The 23,084-nt window shown below is 36.7% G+C and overlaps 1 protein-coding gene across 1 annotated transcript; it reads left to right on the top strand.

Annotated features, from left to right (window-relative positions):
* Positions 1-8,878: 8,878 nt before the first annotated feature.
* Positions 8,879-22,432, top strand: il23r (interleukin 23 receptor). The gene is made up of 16 exons (XM_084129261.1): positions 8,879-9,169; positions 9,724-9,887; positions 9,987-10,259; positions 10,657-10,774; positions 10,928-11,091; positions 11,257-11,393; positions 11,482-11,638; positions 11,758-11,840; positions 14,217-14,415; positions 14,534-14,716; positions 14,873-14,971; positions 16,179-16,334; positions 18,571-18,747; positions 19,913-20,000; positions 20,264-20,354; positions 21,195-22,432. Exons 2-16 carry the CDS (start codon positions 9,824-9,826, stop codon positions 21,783-21,785), a joined length of 2,580 nt encoding a protein of 859 aa, XP_083985387.1. The 5' UTR covers positions 8,879-9,169; positions 9,724-9,823; the 3' UTR covers positions 21,786-22,432.
* Positions 22,433-23,084: the final 652 nt, after the last annotated feature.

Genomic DNA, 23,084 nt, shown 5'->3' with positions numbered 1-23,084 from the left:
GACGACATATCTAATTTACATTCGAAAGTACGGTGTTCTCTGTCGCCACCCTGCGGCAACTGACTGAAAGCTCTTTACCCACAGAGCGACGGTATTGAACAGAACTGGCTATGTTCCACACACAAGATGATCATGATTTTCTTAAATTCTTGGACATATTTCTTATTCAGTAGCTCAACACAGTACATTAATATTTATTTTTTTGCATAAAGTAGCCTAAGCAAAAAATGTTTCCAGACAACTTTATAAAATAACTGTCGTGTATCAACTTTTAGGAACACTGTATTTTAAATGACTTGGCAAATCCAGTAAATATTAAATGCAGAAATAACTGTCTGAAAATAGTTTTTGCATACAAAAGGCCTGATTAAAGTAAGAAAGGGTCGTGTGATAGGCACCCCAATAAATAAAAGATCCCAAGATTTTCACAAGTTTGTTGTCTTGGACTGAAATCTGTCATAAAGAAAACAATGTAGACAACTGAAAGAAAATGTGTAGTGAAACTGCAGTTGTGTTATACAACCATTGTCGTCAACCATTAATTGTGGAATGTAGGAATTGTACTTTGTTATAATGTTCTGCTTAGCGTACAGGGTCTTTTTAACATTTAGCCTATAGAGACAGTTTATTTTTAAATAAATGTATTCATATAAAATATAAACATTTATAAATAAGTTGACTGGTTCCGACTGTTGGTCCCTGGTTTTCTGCTTCTTTTTTGTGGAGGTGACTGGTCCACAACTTTTGAAGGAGCAGACATGATCATGTAACATAGAGCAGATTTTAGAGTTTCTTAGAGAAAATCTAAAGACATATCGCTTCTAAGTTCTACTTTTTAAATGTGTTCTGAATTGAAAAGATTTGATACTCACCACAGATTAAATTATGTATTGAAATATAAAACATATAGCCAAATACAATATTGTATACAAACAGATTCAGTGTTTCATGTTTTGAATAAGTCAAAGTAAAATTAAGAGAAAAGTGGGTGCTAACCAAAGCTGCCAGCTGAGAAGTGGGCTGAAGGCTCCTCTGAGCTCTGTGGTTCAGGTGTGAAGTGCTTATCTGAGGGGCTTGATGGTTCTGGCCACTGAGTTTAAAGGGATTGTTCACCCAAAAACGACAATTTTGTCATTATTTACTCTAATCATCCTCATGTTGTTCCAAACCTGTATGAGTTTCTTTCTTCTGTTGAACACAAAAGAAGATATTTTAAAGAATGTTCGTACATGGAGCATGCAAGCACCTTTGGGACAGGCACAGGTGCTCTCTAACTTGCATGGGTGCCTCTTGTGCTCCCAGTTCAAGGTCTTTAGCAGATGTTGCCTCAGATGCTCAGGGATCCTGAGTTTTCCTCTTTGTTGGGACCCGGCAGGCACAGGTGGTTACCGGCTAGATCCAGAAGGCTGTGTGTCTTCCTCTGACTCCACTTACTCCGTTGTTGCCTCCACTGCTTAGTCTTCAGTGTTGCATCTGAGAATGCTGAGTCCCCCCACTCAGCCTTCTGGCAGACTGGCAGGCACAGGTGCTCCTTCTGACTTCTTCTGTCTCCACTTCCTCTGTTGCTCTGTGGTCTTCAGTGTTGCATCGGAGAAGTGCAGGGACTCAGCCTTCTCATGCATCACTGAAGACCAGGGATGAGGGGACGCGGCAGGTTTGAGTACCCTACCACCTCAGGTGGTGGCTACCATCACTTCCGCTAGGGCCCTGTCTAAGAGACACGCCTATGCATTGAAGTGGAACCTCTTCGTCACCTGGTGTTCTTCTTATGAGGTGCATGAAGTTTCTCCTGCCTCAACTGTCCCCCACCACTGCCACCACTTCTTCTTCTTTTTCTGCCCTCAAAGTGTCTAGGTGGCGCTATCATAATTTTTGCTAATATCTCCACAACCATACTTAGAATCAAAATTATTTTTTCCTGTGATTTTTTGAGTCAAGTTTTTTTATAAATCTTTTAAACTCCTAGACCATTGTAGCCTATTGTAACATGTAACCTATTAGAGACCCTGAAGACAAAAAAAAATAAAAAGAATTTGGATTCATTAAATGGTTTAGAAGATATAGTTTGATAAGTCTACTGAGCCATGGCTATAAAATGAATTGGCTTATATCTTCTAAACGGTTTGACTAATTAAATTTCAGCAGAAAAAAAATAAACCTTGTGAGAACGGCTCAGTCGGTGGCCCAGTTCTCCTCTGGCCAAACAAACCAACATGGTGTGATTGTGTTTCCTGGCTGCATCACAAGTCAGAATTGTGGATTGATATCATTCAGAGTATTGAATTCAGCTCCTTCTGCTTAAAGATCTGGATACATTAAGCTGGCCAAAGGGGTCTGTGCAATGGACTTGTCTGTTCTTGTTGATTTTACTGAGGATCTGTGCCGATGGCTTTCATGTCGATGAGGTCTTCTTCACATGCGCTTTTTCTAGTTGTCATGGTCTCTGCTGACAGTCAGTGCTGTTGTGGTTGTCTTAGGGTCCAGGTCCACCATCTGGTCTAGATACGGACCGTATCCGGCTTACAACGGTAACCTCGGGATAAGAATGAGACAGAAAGACTAATATTAGCATAGATGCCATTCCTCTTATGATGAAACAAGTAGGCTATACATTGGGTGTTGTGGAAAGTTTTTGGTTCCTAATTTATGCAGCCTAACAATCCTTTAAGGGATTTGAATTATAGAATTATTATATAATAGACTAGAGCCACCTCTTCATGGTCCCCTCGACCTCACTTTTAGCCATGAGAGTTTCTCCGAACTTCATCATTTAAAGGTGACATAGATAGTATGCCCCTTTTCAAAAGACTTAATATAAATGTATGGTGTCCCCAGAATGTGTCTGTGAAATTTCAGCTCAAAATACCCCCAGATCAATTATTATAATAATATATATAGTCAAATTTGCCTCTTTTTGGATGTGTCCCTTTAAATGCAAATGAGCTGCTGCTCCCCAGCTGTTACAGTGATTCATCTCATCGACTTGCATGTGTGTTGTACATTTAACTTTGCTCAGACTTTTGCCATTGCATTAAAGCAACACTAAGGAACATTTTTTACCTTAAAATAATGTTTCCAAAATCGAATCAGTGGTTCATCAAGTCGTAACAGGGTGAAAGGCACTTCTGGATTCCCTTTGCAGCCCTATATCTGCTATAACCACACTATGCAAGTTTGCCAAACCAGGTTGCGTTTCTGTAGTTCGAATGAGACATAAAAAAAAACCTACAAATTTGACTTGCTTTACGTCAAGTGTTACAATAGTCATTATTTAGTTTTCCTTCGTTTCTGATGTCGCAATACATCATACTTTCATGAAATCATGCAACATACTCTTCCTTGTCTGTGGACATCGTTCATTCCAAAGCCGGTGCTAGATAAACAGCGAGTGTGTATGCAACAGTAGGCTGCGGGCGGCAAAATTATTTACGACAGCGGTAATGGACAATTCCGCTTCCAACCTGTAGGGCGACCGAAGAGGAAAAGTTCCTTAGTGTCGCTTTAAACCAAATGGCGACGCCGTGGGTGGAAATGTGCAGAATAAGGGGCGGGAATATTATAATAAGATCCCATTCCTATGTCAGAAGGGGAGTGAAATCTGATCGGCTTATTTTTTGACATGCTTTCAGAGAAAGGCTTACCAAAACAAAGTTACTGGGTTGTCACTTTTCACGTTTTCTGGGTTGGTAGATGCACCGGGGACCCGATTATAGCACTTAAACACATATAAATACATAGCCTATTGTAAGGTCATTATTAAATCTTACAATTTTTTAAACCTAACCTATGTTTAATAAATGCTGTTGCCAGCGTTCATGCAGCAGTTTAAAATATCGATAAAATGTTTGGTGTAAGATTCCAAATGTGATGTTAATCACATAGTGTTATCAATTTGCAATTCCTTTTGAAAATTGTTTGGAACATCAATCCATATGACCTCACAATTTAACAACTCTAAAACGTTTTTGCAAAGAAGAGTGGGGAAATATTATATGTATTATTATAAACATTATAAGTCAAGATGTTCCAAGCTAATAGACTTCTATCCAAACAGACTGAGTGCTATGATAATAAAAGGGTGTAAAGTGTGTTTAAACTACTTGTTCAGGGGTGTGCACACTTATGCAGTTAGCGTGCAAATGTTCTGATATAATTTAGGTTGCAAATCATCTTAAAGCTGCAGTCCGAAGTTTTTCCTCTTTGTCGCCATCTCTGTTCGAAATCTGCATTTGCAGTTATTCGCGGAATTGTCAACTTGGGTTGTGCCTCGGCACGGCACAGCGCAGATGAATTCATGTTTTGAGGAGAATGTGCGTCTGTCAGTCACCACGCCGGTGTGGATACTGGCCTTTATTGTCGATGAGTACAGCATGCAGCACATTTTACACTGTTTTTAACATGTATACAATATTGCCTACATTTAAACTCATTTAACAAACATTTTAGAAGTAAAAATGAAACATTTAAACATTCAGGTAGCCTAATTCAAGTGTAATCAATCGGTCTGTTCTCCAATATCCACCGGATCAGCGCTGGTTCTCGTGCTGGAGACGGACTCACGCTCTGCGGGTGAACTTCGAACTTTAGACCGCCATCCTGCATTTCACTCATAGCCGAAAGATACTGCGAGCGACTGACTCCATGACCTGCCAATAAACAAACAGTGACAGTTCTGAGGACATTTTATCATCCAAATTAATTATATTCATTATCATTAAGAATAAAGTCCTGTGTTTATGCAAGGCGTTTCAATCACGCGAAAAGACAGGCGCGACTCTCGTTTGGGTGTCGAATTACGCCTCTGTATGTTGTTTTGCGTTAATAAAATTATTTAAAGCACAGTAATGATTTTACAGATAAAATAAAATATACACAAACCTGAATTTCACAGAGGAAATGCACCAAATCTGCGACGCTGAGAAGAGAGCTGTTGTTCTGGAGACTGAGTTCAAACAGCTCGCGCTCACTCAACCAACCGTCGAGTTGTCCTCACGTCAGAGGGTGGGGGGGAGGGGTGCATTGTTTTTCGAAGTTCGAGTAAACTTACTCAATTTATTAAGTGTGTTAAATATATTAATAATATTGATTTGAATTAAGTAATATTTTTATTTCTTGAAACAGATCAGTTTAATTCAACATTCTCAAATATTTTGATAGAAATTTCTCAAATATATTAAGTGTATTATAAAGAAATAATTGGTTAGTCAAATACTAAATCATTTTATTGAAAAAAACTTAAATATATCTGTAAATTTTAGATAAAATTAACTGTTGGATTTTTACTCAATTATTTTGGTATGTTTTACTCAAACAATCAAGTAAATGATATTCAGAGATTTTATTAAGTTAATAAAGTTAAATATTTCTGTAATATTTACTAAGCCACAGAATTATTTTTTACAGTGTGGAAGTATGTCTAACATAAGAATTTTCACTTGTCATCTGAAAATGTCATCTGAAGCTGAACAAGTAAGTAACATCCACTAATGTTCTGACCAAGGGGAAAAAGCATTGCAGTAAATCTCGTTGATTAAATCTAACGATCGCTTATGTTTTTCCTTAAAAACACGGAGTCCTTCCGATATTTATACTTGTTTTCACATGGGCCCGGTTGCAGTCTCTTTTTTTCTATAGCCACTCCGAAGTCCAAAGTCTTTTACATTTTACAACGGGTGAATCTCCAGTTGTCACTGGTGATTGTCGTTTGAACCTTTCTGGATCCGGCATCAAATTGATAAGTTTAATTATATCAAGTGCTGTGAGAAAAGGCTATAAATCTCCACCTCCAACATCCTCACATGCAACATAGCCTACTACATACCTGTCAGCATTTGGGTACCAAAATACGGGAGACCTGGGGGGGTTTCAGTTCAACCACATGCGGTTTCATGTCATCTATACATTAAACACCCCATCGCCAAATCATAGAAAAATTCAGTTGACAGTTGTATTCATCTTAACAATACACAACAAATCAATATGAAAAACAGATTTCTAAAATAAGGTACAGGCCACAAATCTGTGAGTAGGCTAGGGTTTTCAAAACTGAACAGGTGATGTTGTGTAATATTCAGTTACTGTAAGAAACTGTTCCAGCGGGTGGAGTTTACTGTAGGCTACTGAATATTACTCATCACCTGTGTATAGCCTACTCCATTAACTGGAACAGGTTTTCACAGGAACTGAATATTACATCCAAATATTGTTATGTAATCAATCAGCATATTGTTGTGTAACTTCACCTATTGGAACAGTATTTCACAATTTTTCACAGGAACCGAATATTACAAACAACTATTGCGAAAGAACGATTTACAAAACAACGATTGCGAAAGCGTGCACGGATTATGAATTTGTTCACTGTTACCGTTGTACGTATTTATTTTTATTTTTTTATTTTTTTTCTGTATAGTTCTAATTTGTTAATAAATTTTGCATTCTATTTTGGCTTTCTCGGGTGTCCCTATTTTTGTTGTGTCCCTTTTGAGCCAGGGGGCGAAACGGGTATGGATTGAAAAACCAAAGCAACTGTACGGTTTACAAATCTGAGCACATGCTGAGACTTTTTTCTCTGGTACTTTTGGCGTAGGATATTTATTTCCGTCAAGGTCAGGCTGTGATGTCAAATGTATTCCCAGGAATGAGTGATGCGATTTCCGCTTTTAAAGTTTTATAAAATAAGTAGCCTATATAGCTTGAATGGTTTAAAAGCATTAGCAAGAATAAAATCGCATCATATAATGTAACGCCATGCAGCCAAAGGATGACAGGATGACTGCGTTAATTGCGTTAAATATTTACTTAACACGGAGTCTTTTCCCATTTCTACCAGTAACGCTTATTCAACTTCCCGCGTCTACTAGCCTGCCTGCGCAGATATCGACGGCACAACTGGGTTGGTTGCCAGGTTGAGCTCACAAATGGGTTGAAATTTGTATGATGTGTTGATTGCGCGAGTAGGATAGGTTTCATACAAGATCTGGCAACTGGACAATAATGTATTGATGTGATTATTCATCATATAACGACGTTTGGGCGTTTCACGGGAGAAATAACAAAACGGGAGGGGGGCGGGAGATGGGTGTGAAATACGGGAGACTCCTGGGGAAAACGGGAGTGTTTACAGGTATGGCCTACTAGCCAAGACACCTTCTTTATGTGTACAGATGTGACGTAATGATGCGGAAATCCACCAGTACCACTGGAATTAAAAACATTATTACAAGCTTACCATTTTGAATCGAGCTAAGGCAAGCAGATAGTTTTGAACACTGGCTGGTTATGTACTTGCTCAAAATTTTATTTTGGATCATTTTAACCCAAAAAAGTTACGGACTGCAGCTTTAACTAACATCATTTGTTTTTGATGGACTAACACCTGTTTCTCAAACCAACAGAAAGACTGCTCATTATTAAGAACTTAAGGTGCTGACAAGGTTGTCACAAACAACAAAAGATGCAGAAATGTCATTGTGCTGAAGCTTTACGACGATCAACATTTATTGATACCAAGTTGATACCATTGTCTCTAATTGACTGAGGATCAGAATTAGACACTTTCTAACAATGTGGAGCAACATTCACCCCACCTGTTAGTTTAGAAAATGACTCACCAATCCTTTCATTTCTAAAAACTCTGGAAAGGCTTTTAGGATATATGTTTTTGTATCTGCATGGTGAAGTAGCAGGGGGATGCAAGAATTGGGTAAAGAAGTGATCTGAAATCTCCATCAGTTGCTCTAGTGATCCTCTTAAAGCTTTTCCTGTCACCAAAATCAGACATTTGGCTACAATGCTCAATGCAACATAAACATTATAAGTTTAATTAATATATATTATAACAACCAGATTTGCATTTCAGATAAAAACAAAATAGTACAATAACACTTCTACAAGTAAAATTCTTGTATTAAGTCATAAATGTATTGCCCACATTTGAGATCGCCCATTAGATAGTTTAAACAGGTCTCCATTTTCTAGGTATTAACAGTTTAAAGAAGCAGGTGCTGACTGATTTTCTCAAAAACCACATTTTGTGCACGCTTGATGTTTTTATGTTACAAAATGAGGACATATAGATGATAAAGTTGCTTTTTGAACTCTTTCTTGACTTCTTCTCTTCGTTATTCTTTTTAGAAGGAGGCATTTATTTATACACATATTTTTAATGTGATATTTGATAAATCATCCATTATTATAGGTTATGAATCTTTCTCCCCACTTCAAAAGATCTTAAAGTAGTCTAACAGAGGGCTTTTAAAGATAGATGACTCCTGAGATAACATCATTATAGGTCAGCAATTGTGCAATCTAATGCTTTGAAGTGACAAAGGATATGAGTAACTATTGCAAGAGGTTTTGTCGCCAAATCTCTGAGTAACACAAGTAAATGTATAAAGTTTAACATGCAAATAATTAGTTATCTTAATATTTCATCTTTTCTTCCTCCTTACTTTATTTATTTAACACTTGTGGTCTTTCCTGTGGTTTATATGTGCTAGTTTCACACAAACTGTAATGGTGGGTCTGGCACTAACCACATTGTTTTCTTTTGTTTTGTTCATTTTAAATTTTCCACACCTTTACAGTCAACAACATTCCAGTCGTTCCCACCGTTTATGTGGAGTTTATTATTTTTATTGTTAATTATTATAAACACCTCTGATTATTTATATACCGTTATTTTGTGCATTCTTTGAATTACTCTGTATCTCAGATTCTCCTTATCTATGTCAATGGGTTTTCCCCAGAAACACTTTGAAGTTGAAGATGGAAACTATAAAGTGTAAAAGAGATCAAAAATCTAGGGCAGGCAGGAAGGTTGTTCTGTGGTGTTGTTTTCACACGCTAAGCACATGTGAGAGGGAACGCGCGAGGACAACATGGCTTATTCTGCCTTTTTTGGATGTTCCAGAGCCTCATATTTCTGTCTTTAGTGCGTCCAAGTATATTTTTGATATCAACAGAGCTAGTTTGTATGTAAAATACAAATTTAAAGACAGACATCATAGGTCTTCGTGAGAAGGATTTGCTGAATTAATATTGTTCTCATTTACCTGATGTGACCTGATGTTATGTAAAGCTCTCAGTCCTTTTGAGGCAGCTAATGTACATTTATGATGGCAACAGCAGAGGAGCCCAAATGGAGGAAATCAGTGCATTAGGAAAGGTTTGTAAAGGTCTTTTTCTACAATATACCTGACATATTCTGCCTTTTGATGTATCATATCTTTCTTTCAATTACATATTTTTTTGTAATTCATGACTAGTTAATGTAATATCAGCATATTTTAGTTTATGTTTGCTGTACAGTGAAGTCTGACTGTTTGCTAGCAGTTAATAAATAAACGGTGCTGACTAAAAAGGTGGTTTAATAAGTAGGATGCCTAACTGTTGAAGCAGATGCTCCGAGTTTCAGAACAGGCAAAAATACCACAGATCTAGGTCATTGGCCCTTAAAAGAGCAAAGCAAGTCTGAGAAAACAAGGTTGACATAAAAAGATTACGCTTGTGACATTAAGTAGCCTATCGCTCATGAGAATGCTGATTATATAAACATATCGCAAGCGTATCATTGGTAATGTTCTACTTTGGTGGGTTTTTTTCCGCCTTTGAAATTAAATGTGCATAGATATGACCCCATTTATGTGACATCTTTAAAAAGGGATGACGGTATGCAAGGTAACCTCATTTTCTTTCTGACTACATGCTGGTTTGTTTCAGAGAAGGCAGAAGAAGAAACTTAAGGACCAGGCATGAAGTGTAGGAAAAAATATTTGATTCAATATTCACTGATAATCACAGAGACCCAGAAAGGCATGAAATGGATTTTGTCTTCAGAGTCTGGCAGGTGGTCTTTTTACTCCTCTTTAGCGGCAAATTCTGTGGTGAGTTAAGTTATTGTGATTGTTATTAATTTGATGCTGCTTTAAATCATTTCATGAACAAGCTTATATATTAATAGTGTTTTCTCTCTCTCTGCTTAGACTGCTACGGAATCAGATGTGTTGGAAAGTTGATAGTAGACTCAGATGTCATCCCCATGGGCTCCAACTTGACTGTAGTCTGCCAGTCAGACACTGAGCACTGTGGCAGACTCTTTGCCATAGATTACAACAGACAGACAGTTTTCGAAGCAACGAATTGCTCTGTAATAAAAACACAAATAGTCATCAATCGGCCAAACTTTTCACTACTCTGCAAGGTGAAGGAGGGAGACACATGGCACAGTGTTTGCGGCAGAGATCTCCAAGCTGGCTGTAAGTTCGTATGTTTATCTGTATTCACACGCTCTGCACCATATAGACGCTAGGACACATTATTACATTAACATCTCCATTAACTCATTTTATTCAAGTCATAAAATGTATTGACTAAATCAATCTGACTAAATGTAAATGATGGGTTAAAAAAAAAAAAAAAAACACATTTGTTAACTAGATCATGAAATATAAATATATAAAAAAAATACATGAATTGAAGTTCTGTAACATTTCTAATTATTTGAATATGCGTGAAAGTATAATGTAATAATGCTGTTATGATGCTAATAGTAATTATCTTAATTGTTTTTCTTTTGTTAAAAATTATAGATAGTTGTGAACGTGACAGTTTTTGGTTAATAATATCCAGCTATTAATTAATTTTCTGCTTTAGACCCTCCAGGTAAACCGAATATCAGCTGCTTCACATACCAACATTCGGAGTTTGTTAACTGCTCTCTGACGGTCACAACCGAAACACATTTAATTACAAACTTCAGAGTGACATTTCAGTAAGTATGTCCTATTTGGACAGTTCAGTTTGATAACATCGAGGCGGTCTTGTACATTTTATATGCGACTTTGTCTTTTCTCAAACATATTAAAGATCGAAACAGCCTTTCTTCTACTTTATCTTTCTTCAATGTCTTTCTCTCTTTGCAAAGCAACAGTACATCTCAGTTTCTCCTGTATAAGACGGACAAGGACTGTACTTTCTCTATTCCACGATCGCTGTTTGATGAGAACATGAATTACACAGTCCATGTAAGAGGTCAAAATGCATTAGGAGAGTCGCACTATAATTTCCCCTTCTCGATTTGGGACATTGGTAAGAGACTAAACTACACACACTTACTCATTTCTGAAGCACTTTCTCATTTTGATCATATCTTCTGCTCAGTAAAAGTGGTATAATGTTTTGACATACCAAATATGCATAGATTTGTCTAGCCTGAATGATATGTTGATTTTATGACATTTTGTTTTTGTTCAGTGATTCCGAGGACTCCAGAGATAACACGAGTTGTGTTTGAAAATGGTGCTCTTTCTCCTACAATATACTGGACTGGCTCAGAAGATGTACTGAAACCAAGTATGAGGTTCAGAAGAGCGCATAATGACCAGGACTGGGTGAGAGGATTTGTGAAAAATGTTTACTGGTTTAAAGCGAGTTGTCCATTAGCAAGTTGTAGAGAATTTTGCTCTTGTATTTGATCAGGACCTGGGAAGAGTAACAGAGCTCCTAGCTGGATGCATTTTGATGCAGGAAACTTTAAAGCCGCTGATGCTCTATCAGTTTGAGCTGAGAGTGTGTGTTACTTCAACAAACTGCAGCATGTGGAGTCATCCCTTCAATATAACCAGCCCTGGGATAGGTAATTCCTTAACATTTCTTTTTTACATTTTCAATAGTCAGATGAAGTTAGTTTAAATGTGTTTTACCTGCAAATGGTTTAATATATATATATATATTATTTTTTTAAAAATGCTCTAGCACCCTCACACAAACTTGATGTGTGGAGAGTCATCAACAGGACCAGAACACATGGACTTCAGAATGTCACAGTGTTGTGGAAGGTAACAGTACAACCTACTGGACAAAGAAATCATAAAATGAGAGTGTTAAGGTGGTTGATTTCAAAGGAAAAACTTTACAATATACACAACCGTTCAACAGTTTGGGGCTGATAAGTTTTTATCAAATAAAAGTATTTTATGCTCACCAAGCTGCATTTGTTTGATCAAAAATAAAAAAACACTCAGTAAAAACACTAATTTTAAAATTACAGTTTTCTTTTTTATTATATTTAATGTGATTTATTCCCGTCATGGCAAAGCTGAATTTTCAGCATCATTACTCCAGTCTTCAGTGTCACATGATCCTTCAGAATCATTCTAATATGCTGATTTGGTGCTCAAGAAACATTATTTTCAAATAAAAATAGTTGGGAATAGTTTTGAGGCTTAATATTTACCTTGATACTTTTTCATGATTCTTTGAAGAATAGAAAGTTCAAAAGAACAACATTTATTTAATGCATGATTCATTTCTTTAAAGAAAATATCTTACTGCCCCCAAACTTTTGAACGGTCGTGTGCATTAAGTTACTTAAACAGCACCTTAAATATTACCTTTTTATATAAAAGTTTACTTTATATACAAAGGATTTTTCATGGTCCTTGTCACATTTTTTTCTTAATGAGTAGTGACCTAGAAATCTTAGAAATCTAAGTCCTAGAAATCAAAGTCCTGAAATTTTCTTTATTTCCATTTTTAAGTAGATTGTGAATCCCAGATTTGCAATGACGTTTGGACCCCACTGGATATTTTTAACGAAATATAATTTACAGATTATTCAGTCATTCTCAGAAGTAGCTTTAAAGAATCCCTCGAATATGTAAATTCTTTGAAGAGCTGAATAGATTGTTGACATAACAATGGCTGTTAAAATATTTTATTGTTTCTTTTGACCTTCTTTTGAGCTTTTTTTCTATTTGTGCTATGACTTGACCTTACAAGAGATGAGTTGTCAAGCTTCAAATAATTTAACCCAGCTAACACAAATCTAAGAACATTTTGCGGTAACACTTTTTTTTTACAGTGTCCTTGTTACATGTACTTACCATAGTAATAACAGTAAATGATGCATAATTACATGCAACTAACCCTCAACCAAAACCTAATCCTACGCTAACCCTATAGTAAGTTGTTGTTAATTAATATTACTCAGTTCTTAAATATATAATTACACTGTAACAATGACACCTTCAAATAAAGTGTAACATGTTTTGCTAATGTTCCCAAAAAGTTCTAAAAAATGTATTTCTGAATGTTCTCTTAACAATCATAATGTCCAGTTTTTTTAAAATGTTTTAAAAATGTTTTTTTCTTGTCTTGATTTTGAACGTTAAGTGAACATTCTATTTTATCATTCTGGGAATGTTCATTTTGAATGTTCTCTGAACATTCTGAAACAAGTAGTAACATTTAAAAAATGTTAGATGAACATCCAACTAATACGTTTCAGAAAAAAAGTTCCATAACGATGAATAAAGGTAACGTTTTTGAAAATTGTATTTAGATTTTTTCAAATATCACAATAATGACAACGAACATGAGACAAAGCACAAAGGAAAAACAAACATACATACACAAACAAAAAAGAAAATCAACTGTTAAGTGTCAAATTATGTGGCACTATTTATTATATAATTCCAAAAGGGTTTCCAGATTTTATAAAATAATTAATTCCTGTTCCTCATTGAATATGTGATCTTCTCTAAAAGTACACAGCTACAAACCTCCGACAACCACAATCCAATCGGCACATCAGTGTCAAAATGTAACTATTATCAACAACATTTCAGTAAGCGTAATAGAATTACCTAATAAACACACCTCTGGGTCCATTGGAAAATCATTTCCATGAATCTGTGATATAATATCATATGCTTGCACCCCAAACACCTTTACTTTAGGACACAACCATGTAGAATATTTTGTTGTACCACTGTACCACATCTAAAGCAGAGAGGTGAAATAAAGACCAGATAACTTTGAACGAACATTCTATTAACATTACTGGAAGAACATTTGTTCATAACTTTAAGAGAACCTTGACAGAATCTTCTGAGAATGTTCCCTGTTAGCTGGGTATTATTAATATGTACACTCACTGTATATTATAATAACTTTATGTGAGGAACAGACTGAAACTAAATTTTTCCGTCCCACTCGAGAACTGCTGCAGTCAGTGAGTTTGTGAACCAGGTCAGTCCAGTTTGTAAATGAATAATTCAGTCCCATTTGTGAACCACATCAGGCAGGTCATTGAAAGAACTGACTAAAAAGAATGATTTGTAATGTCATATATGAAGAAGAAAAAAAATCACAGCCCTTCGCCCTGAACATGAACTCACTTGCTGACTATGTATTTCTCCTGCATCTTCCAGCACTATAAACCAGAAAATTACAGTGGAGATTTGTTATATTACAAGTTATCTTATATAGAAGAAGGCAAGATCCATGAACTGAACTGCTCAGCTCATGTCACCCATCAGACACTTCAGCTGAGCGTAGCAGAGGTTAACGTGAGTGCTGTGACATCAGCTGGGTCCTCCCCACCCACACCTGTGAGCTTGATATGGACAGGTGAGAAACAGTTGATTTATTTGAGTTTTGTAGGACACAGAAAGTGTAGCACCCTTAACCTCACCAATCTTCGTCTGTAAGAAAGTCCTACATTTCTCTCTTTGTGTTTGTGTCACAGATAAACCAGCTCCCATGATAACATATTCAGTTCCAGCAGCAGGGGGCAGTGTGCTTCTAGCATGGGACATGTCTCATGAGGAAGTGGAGGGCATTCTGGGTTTTGTTGTACAGTGGCAACAAAGCCCAGTGCACTTAGAATGGAAGAGATTAGGAAAAGACTATAATTTTACATTGCTACAAGGTAAGAAATAATTGATGTTAAAATCTAAGGGTTAAAATAATTAAAAAGGGTTTGAAAAACACAGTAGCCATGTTATGTAGATTGATGTAGTTAACATAATGATGTCCATTATCTAAGTTTCATTTATAAAGCCCTTAAACAATTCTGAACTCGCAGGTATGCAAGCCGGTGTCCTGTATAACATTTCATTATATGCTGAAGAAGCCAGTGGAGTTTCAGATCCTGCATTTGTTCAGGTTTATGCCAGGGAAAAGAGTAAGTTCATGTTTACTTGTATATTTGCAGTTTAAAAAAATTACAATTTAAAATAACTGTTTTCTATTTTTAATATATTTTAAAATGTAATTTATTCTTGTGATGGCAAAGGAGAATTCTTAGCATCATGACTCCAGTCTTCAGTGTCAGATCGTGATCCTTAAGAAATCATTCTATTATGCTGATTTATTGCTCAAGAACTTTTGAAAGGTAGTGCACATAAACATTGTACATAACTGTTCATGTTACACCTCATATAAGTGTGGATGAGGTGTCTATTTAGGGCCCGAGCACCGATGGTGAGAGGACCCTATTGTTTTTGCTCCGTTTATTCTTCTTCTTCTTCTTCTTCTTCTTCTCCAAAGTGAATCGCTTTTTAGAGGGCCTTAACATGCTCGAAAACTCATGAAACTTTGCACACGCTTCAGAAGTGGTGAAAATTTACGTGTGATATGGTTTTCAAAATTGGGGGGGGAGGCAAATTCGGTAAATTATTGCCCCCACATTTTGCCCCGGCTCTAGGTTTCACGTACAGGTATGAAATTTGGTACATACATGTAATGACCCAATACCTACAAAAAAGTCTCTTGGAGCATAGCCCTAAACACAACAGGAAGTCAGCTATTTTGAACTTCCTCTTAGATTTTGTGCATTTTTCGTAATATACTGATGTTGTACTTTAATGAACTCCTCGTACAGTTTTGATCTGATCCTCTTCAAATTTGGTGAGTGTAATCTTAAGGCCTTTACTAAAGGCGCCGGGTGGCGGTGGCAGGGGTGCGAGGGCCCTTTTCATCGCTGCTTGCAGCTTTAATTTAAAATGTTTTTTTCTTCTTCATATTTATAATATAGCCTATAGCTATAACTAGTAGTTTAATTATATCTGACTCTATTAAGTTATACATTTGATTAACAATATTACAGTTACTTAATTTAGTAATAGAAGTACTATTTACTAATATGTTCTTAAAACATTAGGCTAAAAAACTCTTACAAAAGAACAATAAAAACCAAAAGTATAGCAATAATCCCTTCTTTCCCTCCAAATTGCCACAAGAGGGCAGTAACAGAGAATTTGTCAAAAGTTAGCCAGTTTATGGGTAGGTTGTAAATTCAAAAAGTTAAAGAGTTTATATCAATTGTTTAACATTTTGCTACTCAGTGATTAAAGATGCACGTAATGCACCTCTTCTGTTTTTTATTTTAGAGCCTCTATCCGGTCCAGATGTATCGATTACGACTGTAGGGGAAAAGCAGATTTTGATCCAATGGGACGAGCTCGCTCAAGAAAAACAAAGGGGATTTATCACAAACTACACCATTTATTTCCAGAGACATAGAGACAAGAGACTTATCCAGAACCGTAAGTAAAACAGTTGTTTGTGAGTGTGTTAACTTGGGCTGTGGTTTATGTCTGAATGTGGCAGAGGGGAGGAGTCACATGGTTTGTACACAGAGAATCAGAACATTTGTTTTTTTTTACTTAACACTTTCTCAACATAAAAGCAATGTTGTTGTTGTTTTTCCAAAACACCTCAGGTGTCTTTAACCTCACCCCACAAGTGATGCAGTGCACCTTCATGCATTTAGCACAGTGGAAAGACTACCTGTCTTTGGTTTGAGACTCATCACTGTCACACCCACAGTTTGACAGCTGGGTTTTCCACCATTTACTGAAAAAGTTCACATCCTCTTCCAGTAAACCCACTCCCCTACACTTCTACATTACAGTTCTAAAACTGTTAGAACTCAGAGTTATTCTGAGCTAATACTGCAAAACATTTAGTGTAAATAAGCTGTTTAAATAAGTGTAAAATTGATTTTGGAAGCATCTAACATGAGAACCACTTTTAAAAGGTTTCGGTTTTATTTCTTGTTGCATTGGTGAATTGTTCTTAAACAATATTCTTAAAAAATAATAATATACCAGCCTAATCCTAAACTGATGGTTTTTCGCTGGTCTCCCAGCCTGGACAAGCTAGTGTTCAGCCAGCTGATCTACTAGCCTCACCAGCTAAAAAGTGCCCAAAAACCCTTCTAAAACCAACCAAGAGGCCAACTGGACCAGGCTGTTTAAGATTTTCTTTCATAGATTTTATACACTGATGCAACAACATATGAAGCTGAAGACCAGCTTAGCCAGGCTGGGTGAGAAGCATAAACCAGCAAAAACAAACATTTTAATCAGCTAAGACCAGCAAACCAGCTTAGACTGGTATTCACAGTTTTTTTCTGCAGGGATATGCACTACTGTTTAAAAATTTGGGGCCGTAATATTATTTTTTTGAACAAAGTCTTTTATGCTCACCAAGGCTGCATTTATTTGATCAAAAATACAGGAAAACAGTATTGTGAAATATGATTACAATACTAAATCACTGTTTTATAATGTTTTTATATTTTAAAATGTAATTTATTCCTGTGATGGCAAAGCTGAATTTTCAGCAGCCATTACTCCAGTCTTCAGTGTCACATGACCCTTCAGAAATCATTCGGATATGCTGATTTGCTGCTCAAGAAACATTTATTATTATTATGAATGTTGAAAATGTTGGGCTGCTTTTTGTGGAAATCATGATGCATTTTTCAGGATTTTTCAGAATAAATCTTTTTAAAGAATAATACTTTTAACAGTAGTGTAGTTCCACCAGTTTATGTATATGTGCAGGTTTTGGTCTTTTTTTGGGTCGTTTTGCTTTGCCAGTAAGGCTCAAAAAGTTTCTTTGAAAATCCAGATGACTTAAACTTGATCTACTGCAGCTTGTTGTTATTTATGCTAGTGTTGAGTTAATATTTTATTATTGCAAGAGAAAATAAAATGTACAAGTGTTGGAAAAAATATGTCACTCTCAAAGGGACAGGCCCATATGTCAGATTTAACTGAAACTGAAAACTATTCATTGATGGGCCTCACATGCTTAGGACCATGGCAGATGACTTTCAGTTTCTACATTTCTACACTTCTGGTGAACAAAATTATTAGAGAGATCACTGCGGTTAAAATTATTAGAGAGAAAATTGCGGTTTATATGGGCTTTCATCCCTGCTATGCATAGATACATATTCACTAGAGTGAATCCTTCCTGTCTTCTCTGTAATTTCTGTGCGTTCTTGGCGCTACAGCTCGGCTAGAGCGAATGAGACATAGCAGCAGCTATTCTTAACATGTGGCTTCTGGCATGACAGGAAGTAGAGGCAACAGCGGAAAGCATGTGGCTATTGCAGTGTTTCTGTCTCCAACATAGCCTCTCTAACCAAGCTGTTAAACAGACATCAGTATCTAAAACATGTCTGTTATGATCCTGTGGTGTAACAGTGATGTCGAAAAATGCAGAGGAGACAAAAAAGTACATAACGTCTTTCTCTCTGAGTTAAATATCTCCACCCTGCTTAACAGTTAAATTTCATGTTTCATTCTACAGAGTTACTCTTATGTGAATTAGCCCATTAGAATCATGAAACCTGGTTTAAAGAGAAACTGTCATCTAGTCTTTGCTAAAACAAACTAAACAGAGAGTGATGCAAATTAATGTTATCTTCTGCTGAAAAAAACATCCAGGTCGTCATCTCCTCATGTTTTGTGTGTGCTCTGCTTGCAGAAAATGTGCCTTACACATTTCCTAGACGTTTGAGTTGGAAGCTGCAGGGTCCACAGGAATGTTTCGATATTCTGGTCTCTGCATGGAATTCTGCGGGTGAAGGGCCCAAAGGAAAACCTGCCACCTGCTGTTGTCCCAGCAAACTATCATATCAATCCAGTTCAGACAAGACAACAGGTGCATTCTCTAATGAAATAGACGAGAAAGGTCAAGGATCTTTAAAACCAAGCATTGTACTTTGGCTAATTTAGCATCTTTGCTAACATTCTGGCAAGGTTCTCTCATAGTTATGAACAACCATTCTTCCAGTAACGTCAATAAAATGTTTGTTAGCTGGGGGATTAACTGTGTGGAGAAACTTTAGTTCACTTCAGAGTTAAAATTTCCTAATAATTTACTCACCCCCACATCATCCAAGATGTTCAGGTCTTTCTTTCTTCAGTGAAAAAGAAATTAAAGTTTTTGAGGATTTTTCTCCATATAGTGGACTTCAATGGCGTACAACGGTTTGAAGGTCCAAATTGAAGTTTCAATGCAGCTTCAAAGGGCTCTACACGATCCTAGCCGGTGAAGTCTTATCTAGCGAAACGATCGGTCATTTACTAAAAAATAAATAAAATTATATATACTTTTTAACCACAAATGATCGTCTTGCACTAGCTTTGCAATGCGCCGCGCATTACTAATCACATTGAAAGGTCACGCGTGACCTTTCTCATATAAATGTTTTTTTGTTTTTTTTTAAATGACTGATTGTTTCGCTAAATAAGACCCTTATTCCTCGGCTGGGATCGTGTAGAGCCCTTTGAAGCTGCATTGAAACTGCAATTTGGACCTTCAAACTGTTGTACCCCATTGAAGTCCACTATATGGAGAAAATCCTGGAATGTTTTCCTCAAAAACCTTAATTTCTTTACGACTGAAGAAAGAAAGACATGAACATCTTGGATGACGTGGGGGTGAATAAATTATCAGGAAATTTTAATTCTGAAATTAACTAATCCTTTAAATCACATTAGTTTGACCACAATCAATTACAAGCATGTATATCTTTACAGACATTTTCTGTAGAGGTGTTTTTGACAAAAAGAATGAAACGAAAAGAAAGTCATACTATCACTTTAAGAGAATCAGTATGAGGTTCAGTGCACGTTTTGACTACAATATTACTCATTGTGTAGGGTAGGGGTTAGGGCTGCATACCGTGCATGCACAAGACACTGAATAATATTCATGCATTATTCACAAAGCATGCACTTATCAAGTGATTTCAAAGATATTATAAACAGTTAATGCAGAATTGATCCAACAATACCATTTCATGTTAATGTGTACTTTCCAGGTGGAATGATAGCTGGAATTTGTTTGGCTGCTGCTGTTCCTGTAGTGATCCTGGCCAACCTGATGTACCTGAAATGTGTGCGGCAAAGGTGATGCTGAACTAGGGGGTTTTGATGTTACTAAGTATTTGCACTTTCATTTGTGCAGGTGGTTTCTGTCTCATGCTTGCAGTCTTTCACAACGTTACAGTCACAGCCAGTGTGAAGTGGAGAGTTCAGAGCAAATTGTTGTGATAAAACAATGGCCATTTTATTTAAAATAAGCTTAATATAATGTATAGTTGTTGGGTGAAGTTAGGTGAGTGTTTGTTTGTGTATAACTTACTTTTATTTCTTAAAAAATCTTTTCACAGAATGATGAAAATGTGCATGTCCATGGGAGTCTATTGGATTTTTGAAAATTTACCGAAATTCGACAACAGCAATGCTATAAAACTACTAAAGGTAATTGTTTATTTATACAATGTCATTTTAGATTAATGAGATGTCAATGAGATCTTGTGAAGTGGGTTTGGTCAGTATCTCACAAGGCTGGAGGGATTATATTACCGTAATTCAGATAGGTCAGATACATTGTGATCAAATGGGAAAACGGCATTTTCACTCTTCTGAAGCTGTCATCCATCTCCAATAGAAAAACATACTGAACTTCAGAAGGTCACTGAACCTTAACATAACAGCTAACGCATTGATTGTATTGGCAAAAACAAACACACACACACACACACAAAAAAAACCTGAATTCACAAATCAACTGGATGAGCATAATGAGGAGGTGTCCAGTTTGGTATGGGTACAGAAGATCAGTTAAAAAAAAACATTATGAGGCACAGTAGCAGAAATGACATGGTTATGGATGTCCTCAGAATCTGTCAACATTGAATTTGATTGTACAATATTGTAACAGGAGATTGCCAATATTCACATTTCACACAATAACAGGAGTCATAAGCCTTCTACAATGGCTGAAGTAAAACAAATTTTTAATTTTATAGAGGCCTTACCCCATGTTCATGCCTGTATTATAGCTCACTGATGACTATGCAACATGCTGTTTGTAATTGCGTTAAGAAAAGAGTGTAAAAGCAGACCACACTGTCTAAAACTATCATTGACATTATGCAATTTTGTAAAGGTAAACATCGAAATACCTTCAACATACTTGATTATAGTCAAAGTGCATTACAGTTATGATATGAAATTGCACCTGTTATTGCAACTATTATTAGACATTGTGTTCATACTGCATCTCCATACTTACCAATACCTTTTTGTTCCTCTTAGGATGACAGCTATGGCCCCTGGGGACCTCTTTCTGGAGACAACGATCCTCCCTTAACTCCCATTGAGGAAGTTGATCCGTCTTGGGAGAGGCAAGACTCTTATCCAACTGTTCTTCACGTCACAGAAACGTCCACGACGGACGTGATTTGCATTGATTCTCCTTATAAACCTCAGTTATTGACCGCTTCACAGAGAAATGAAGACGTTTCTGAGACTACAGAGGAAGAACTAAAGGAGGAGGACCAGTTCCCTTTGTTGGTGTCTCCATCACATCATGACTTCAGTTGGGATTTAACCAGTATTCCCGTGATACATGGGCGTTTTAATAGCTTTTTAGCCATGGATGGAGCACTCGGATTGGGCGTTCTTGAAGGCCTCCTCTCTTCCCCTCAGATAGCTTCCAAGAAGGATGGTAGAGTGGAAGAGAATGAGAGGACTGTGGGAACAGGAGATGTAGGGCAGAGCACTTTCACAAGTCAAACTGTACTTCCCATTGACCTGGAGAGCTGCCTCAGACAGCCTGTCTTTAATTTCAGCCCATACTCCCCACAAGGGCTTTGCCATAGTTTTTCAATTCCAGAAGAGGGTTAGACAATCTTTTGAACACGTTTTTAAGAAATATCTTGCGGGCAAGAGTACTTCTGAACTGAATATCATGGATGTGATTCCGGGATAAACACAACCATATCCAAGCACTTGTATGAGACCATCTTGTACATAAGCATTAAGTTTTTTTATGATTTTACAGTGATGATACTCTATTTTCTGTATATTGTCTGCACTTCAGCCAATGTGTGGCTTTAGTCAGATGCATATGAATCACTTTGGTTTCGCACACAAGTATGTTGTATGTTGCTGAGTTATTTTTTTCTTAGTAACTTCTTCCTCTTGAATACTGTTTTGATACAAATGAACACACAGCTGTCAAATTGCACTTTTTTGCCTAAATAATCTTTTATATATATATATATATATATATATATATATCACTTATGGACAAGAAAAAGAAACCTTGGAAAAAGAAGTACGCTTAACTGTATTGAATGTCCACTTCGTACTTCATTGTACTTTTGTTAACGACTTGCAGTCGCAGATAGTATAATATTGAAATAAAAGGCCACTCTAGTGTATTTAAAGAGAGTACACTTTAATGATTGTTTCTTAACACACTTAAAAAGTGCACTTGTAATAAAGTTAAAAGGTTGATGTACTTAAAGGGTTAGTTCACTATAAAATAAAAAAAATTATGTCATTAATTGATTACCCTCATGTCTTTCCAAACCCTTAAGACTTTTGTTCATCTTCGGAACACAAATCCGTGTTCTTGAAGATCATTTTGATGAAATCTGAGAGCTTTCTGTCCCTTCATAGACAGCTACACAACTACCACTTTGACGCTTCAAAAAGATCGCTTTATATGATAAACAGATTGAATTTAGGCATTTATTCACATATAAACATTTATTAACTCGTACATCAGTTGTGGTAAACAGTAGCTCTAGCATGTTCGCTTGACGTGCAAGAACGCATGAGGTTCATTCTCGTGTCACGCAGCACTTTTGAGCTTCCTCAAGAACCAATGAGGTTTATTCTCATGTTATGCAGCACGCTTGAGCTTCAGCAAGAACCAATGAGGTTCATTCTCATGTTACGCAGCACGTTTGAGCTTCCTCAAGAACCAATGAGGTTCTTTCTCATGTTACGCAGCACGTTTGAGCTTTCTCAAGAACCAATGAGGTTCTTTCTCATGTTACGCAGCACGCTTGAGCTTCAGCAAGAACGCATGAGGTTCATTCTCGTGTCACGCAGCACTTTTGAGCTTCCTCAAGAACCAATGAGGTTCATTCTCATGTTACGCAGCACGTTTGAGCTTCCTCAAGAACCAATGAG

This window comes from Abramis brama, assembly GCF_963993115.1.
Source record: "Abramis brama genome assembly, chromosome: 11".
NCBI classification, from domain to species: Eukaryota; Metazoa; Chordata; class Actinopteri; order Cypriniformes; family Leuciscidae; genus Abramis; species Abramis brama.
The sequence above is the reverse complement of the archived record's forward strand: the minus strand, read 5'-3'. Positions and strand labels throughout refer to the sequence as shown.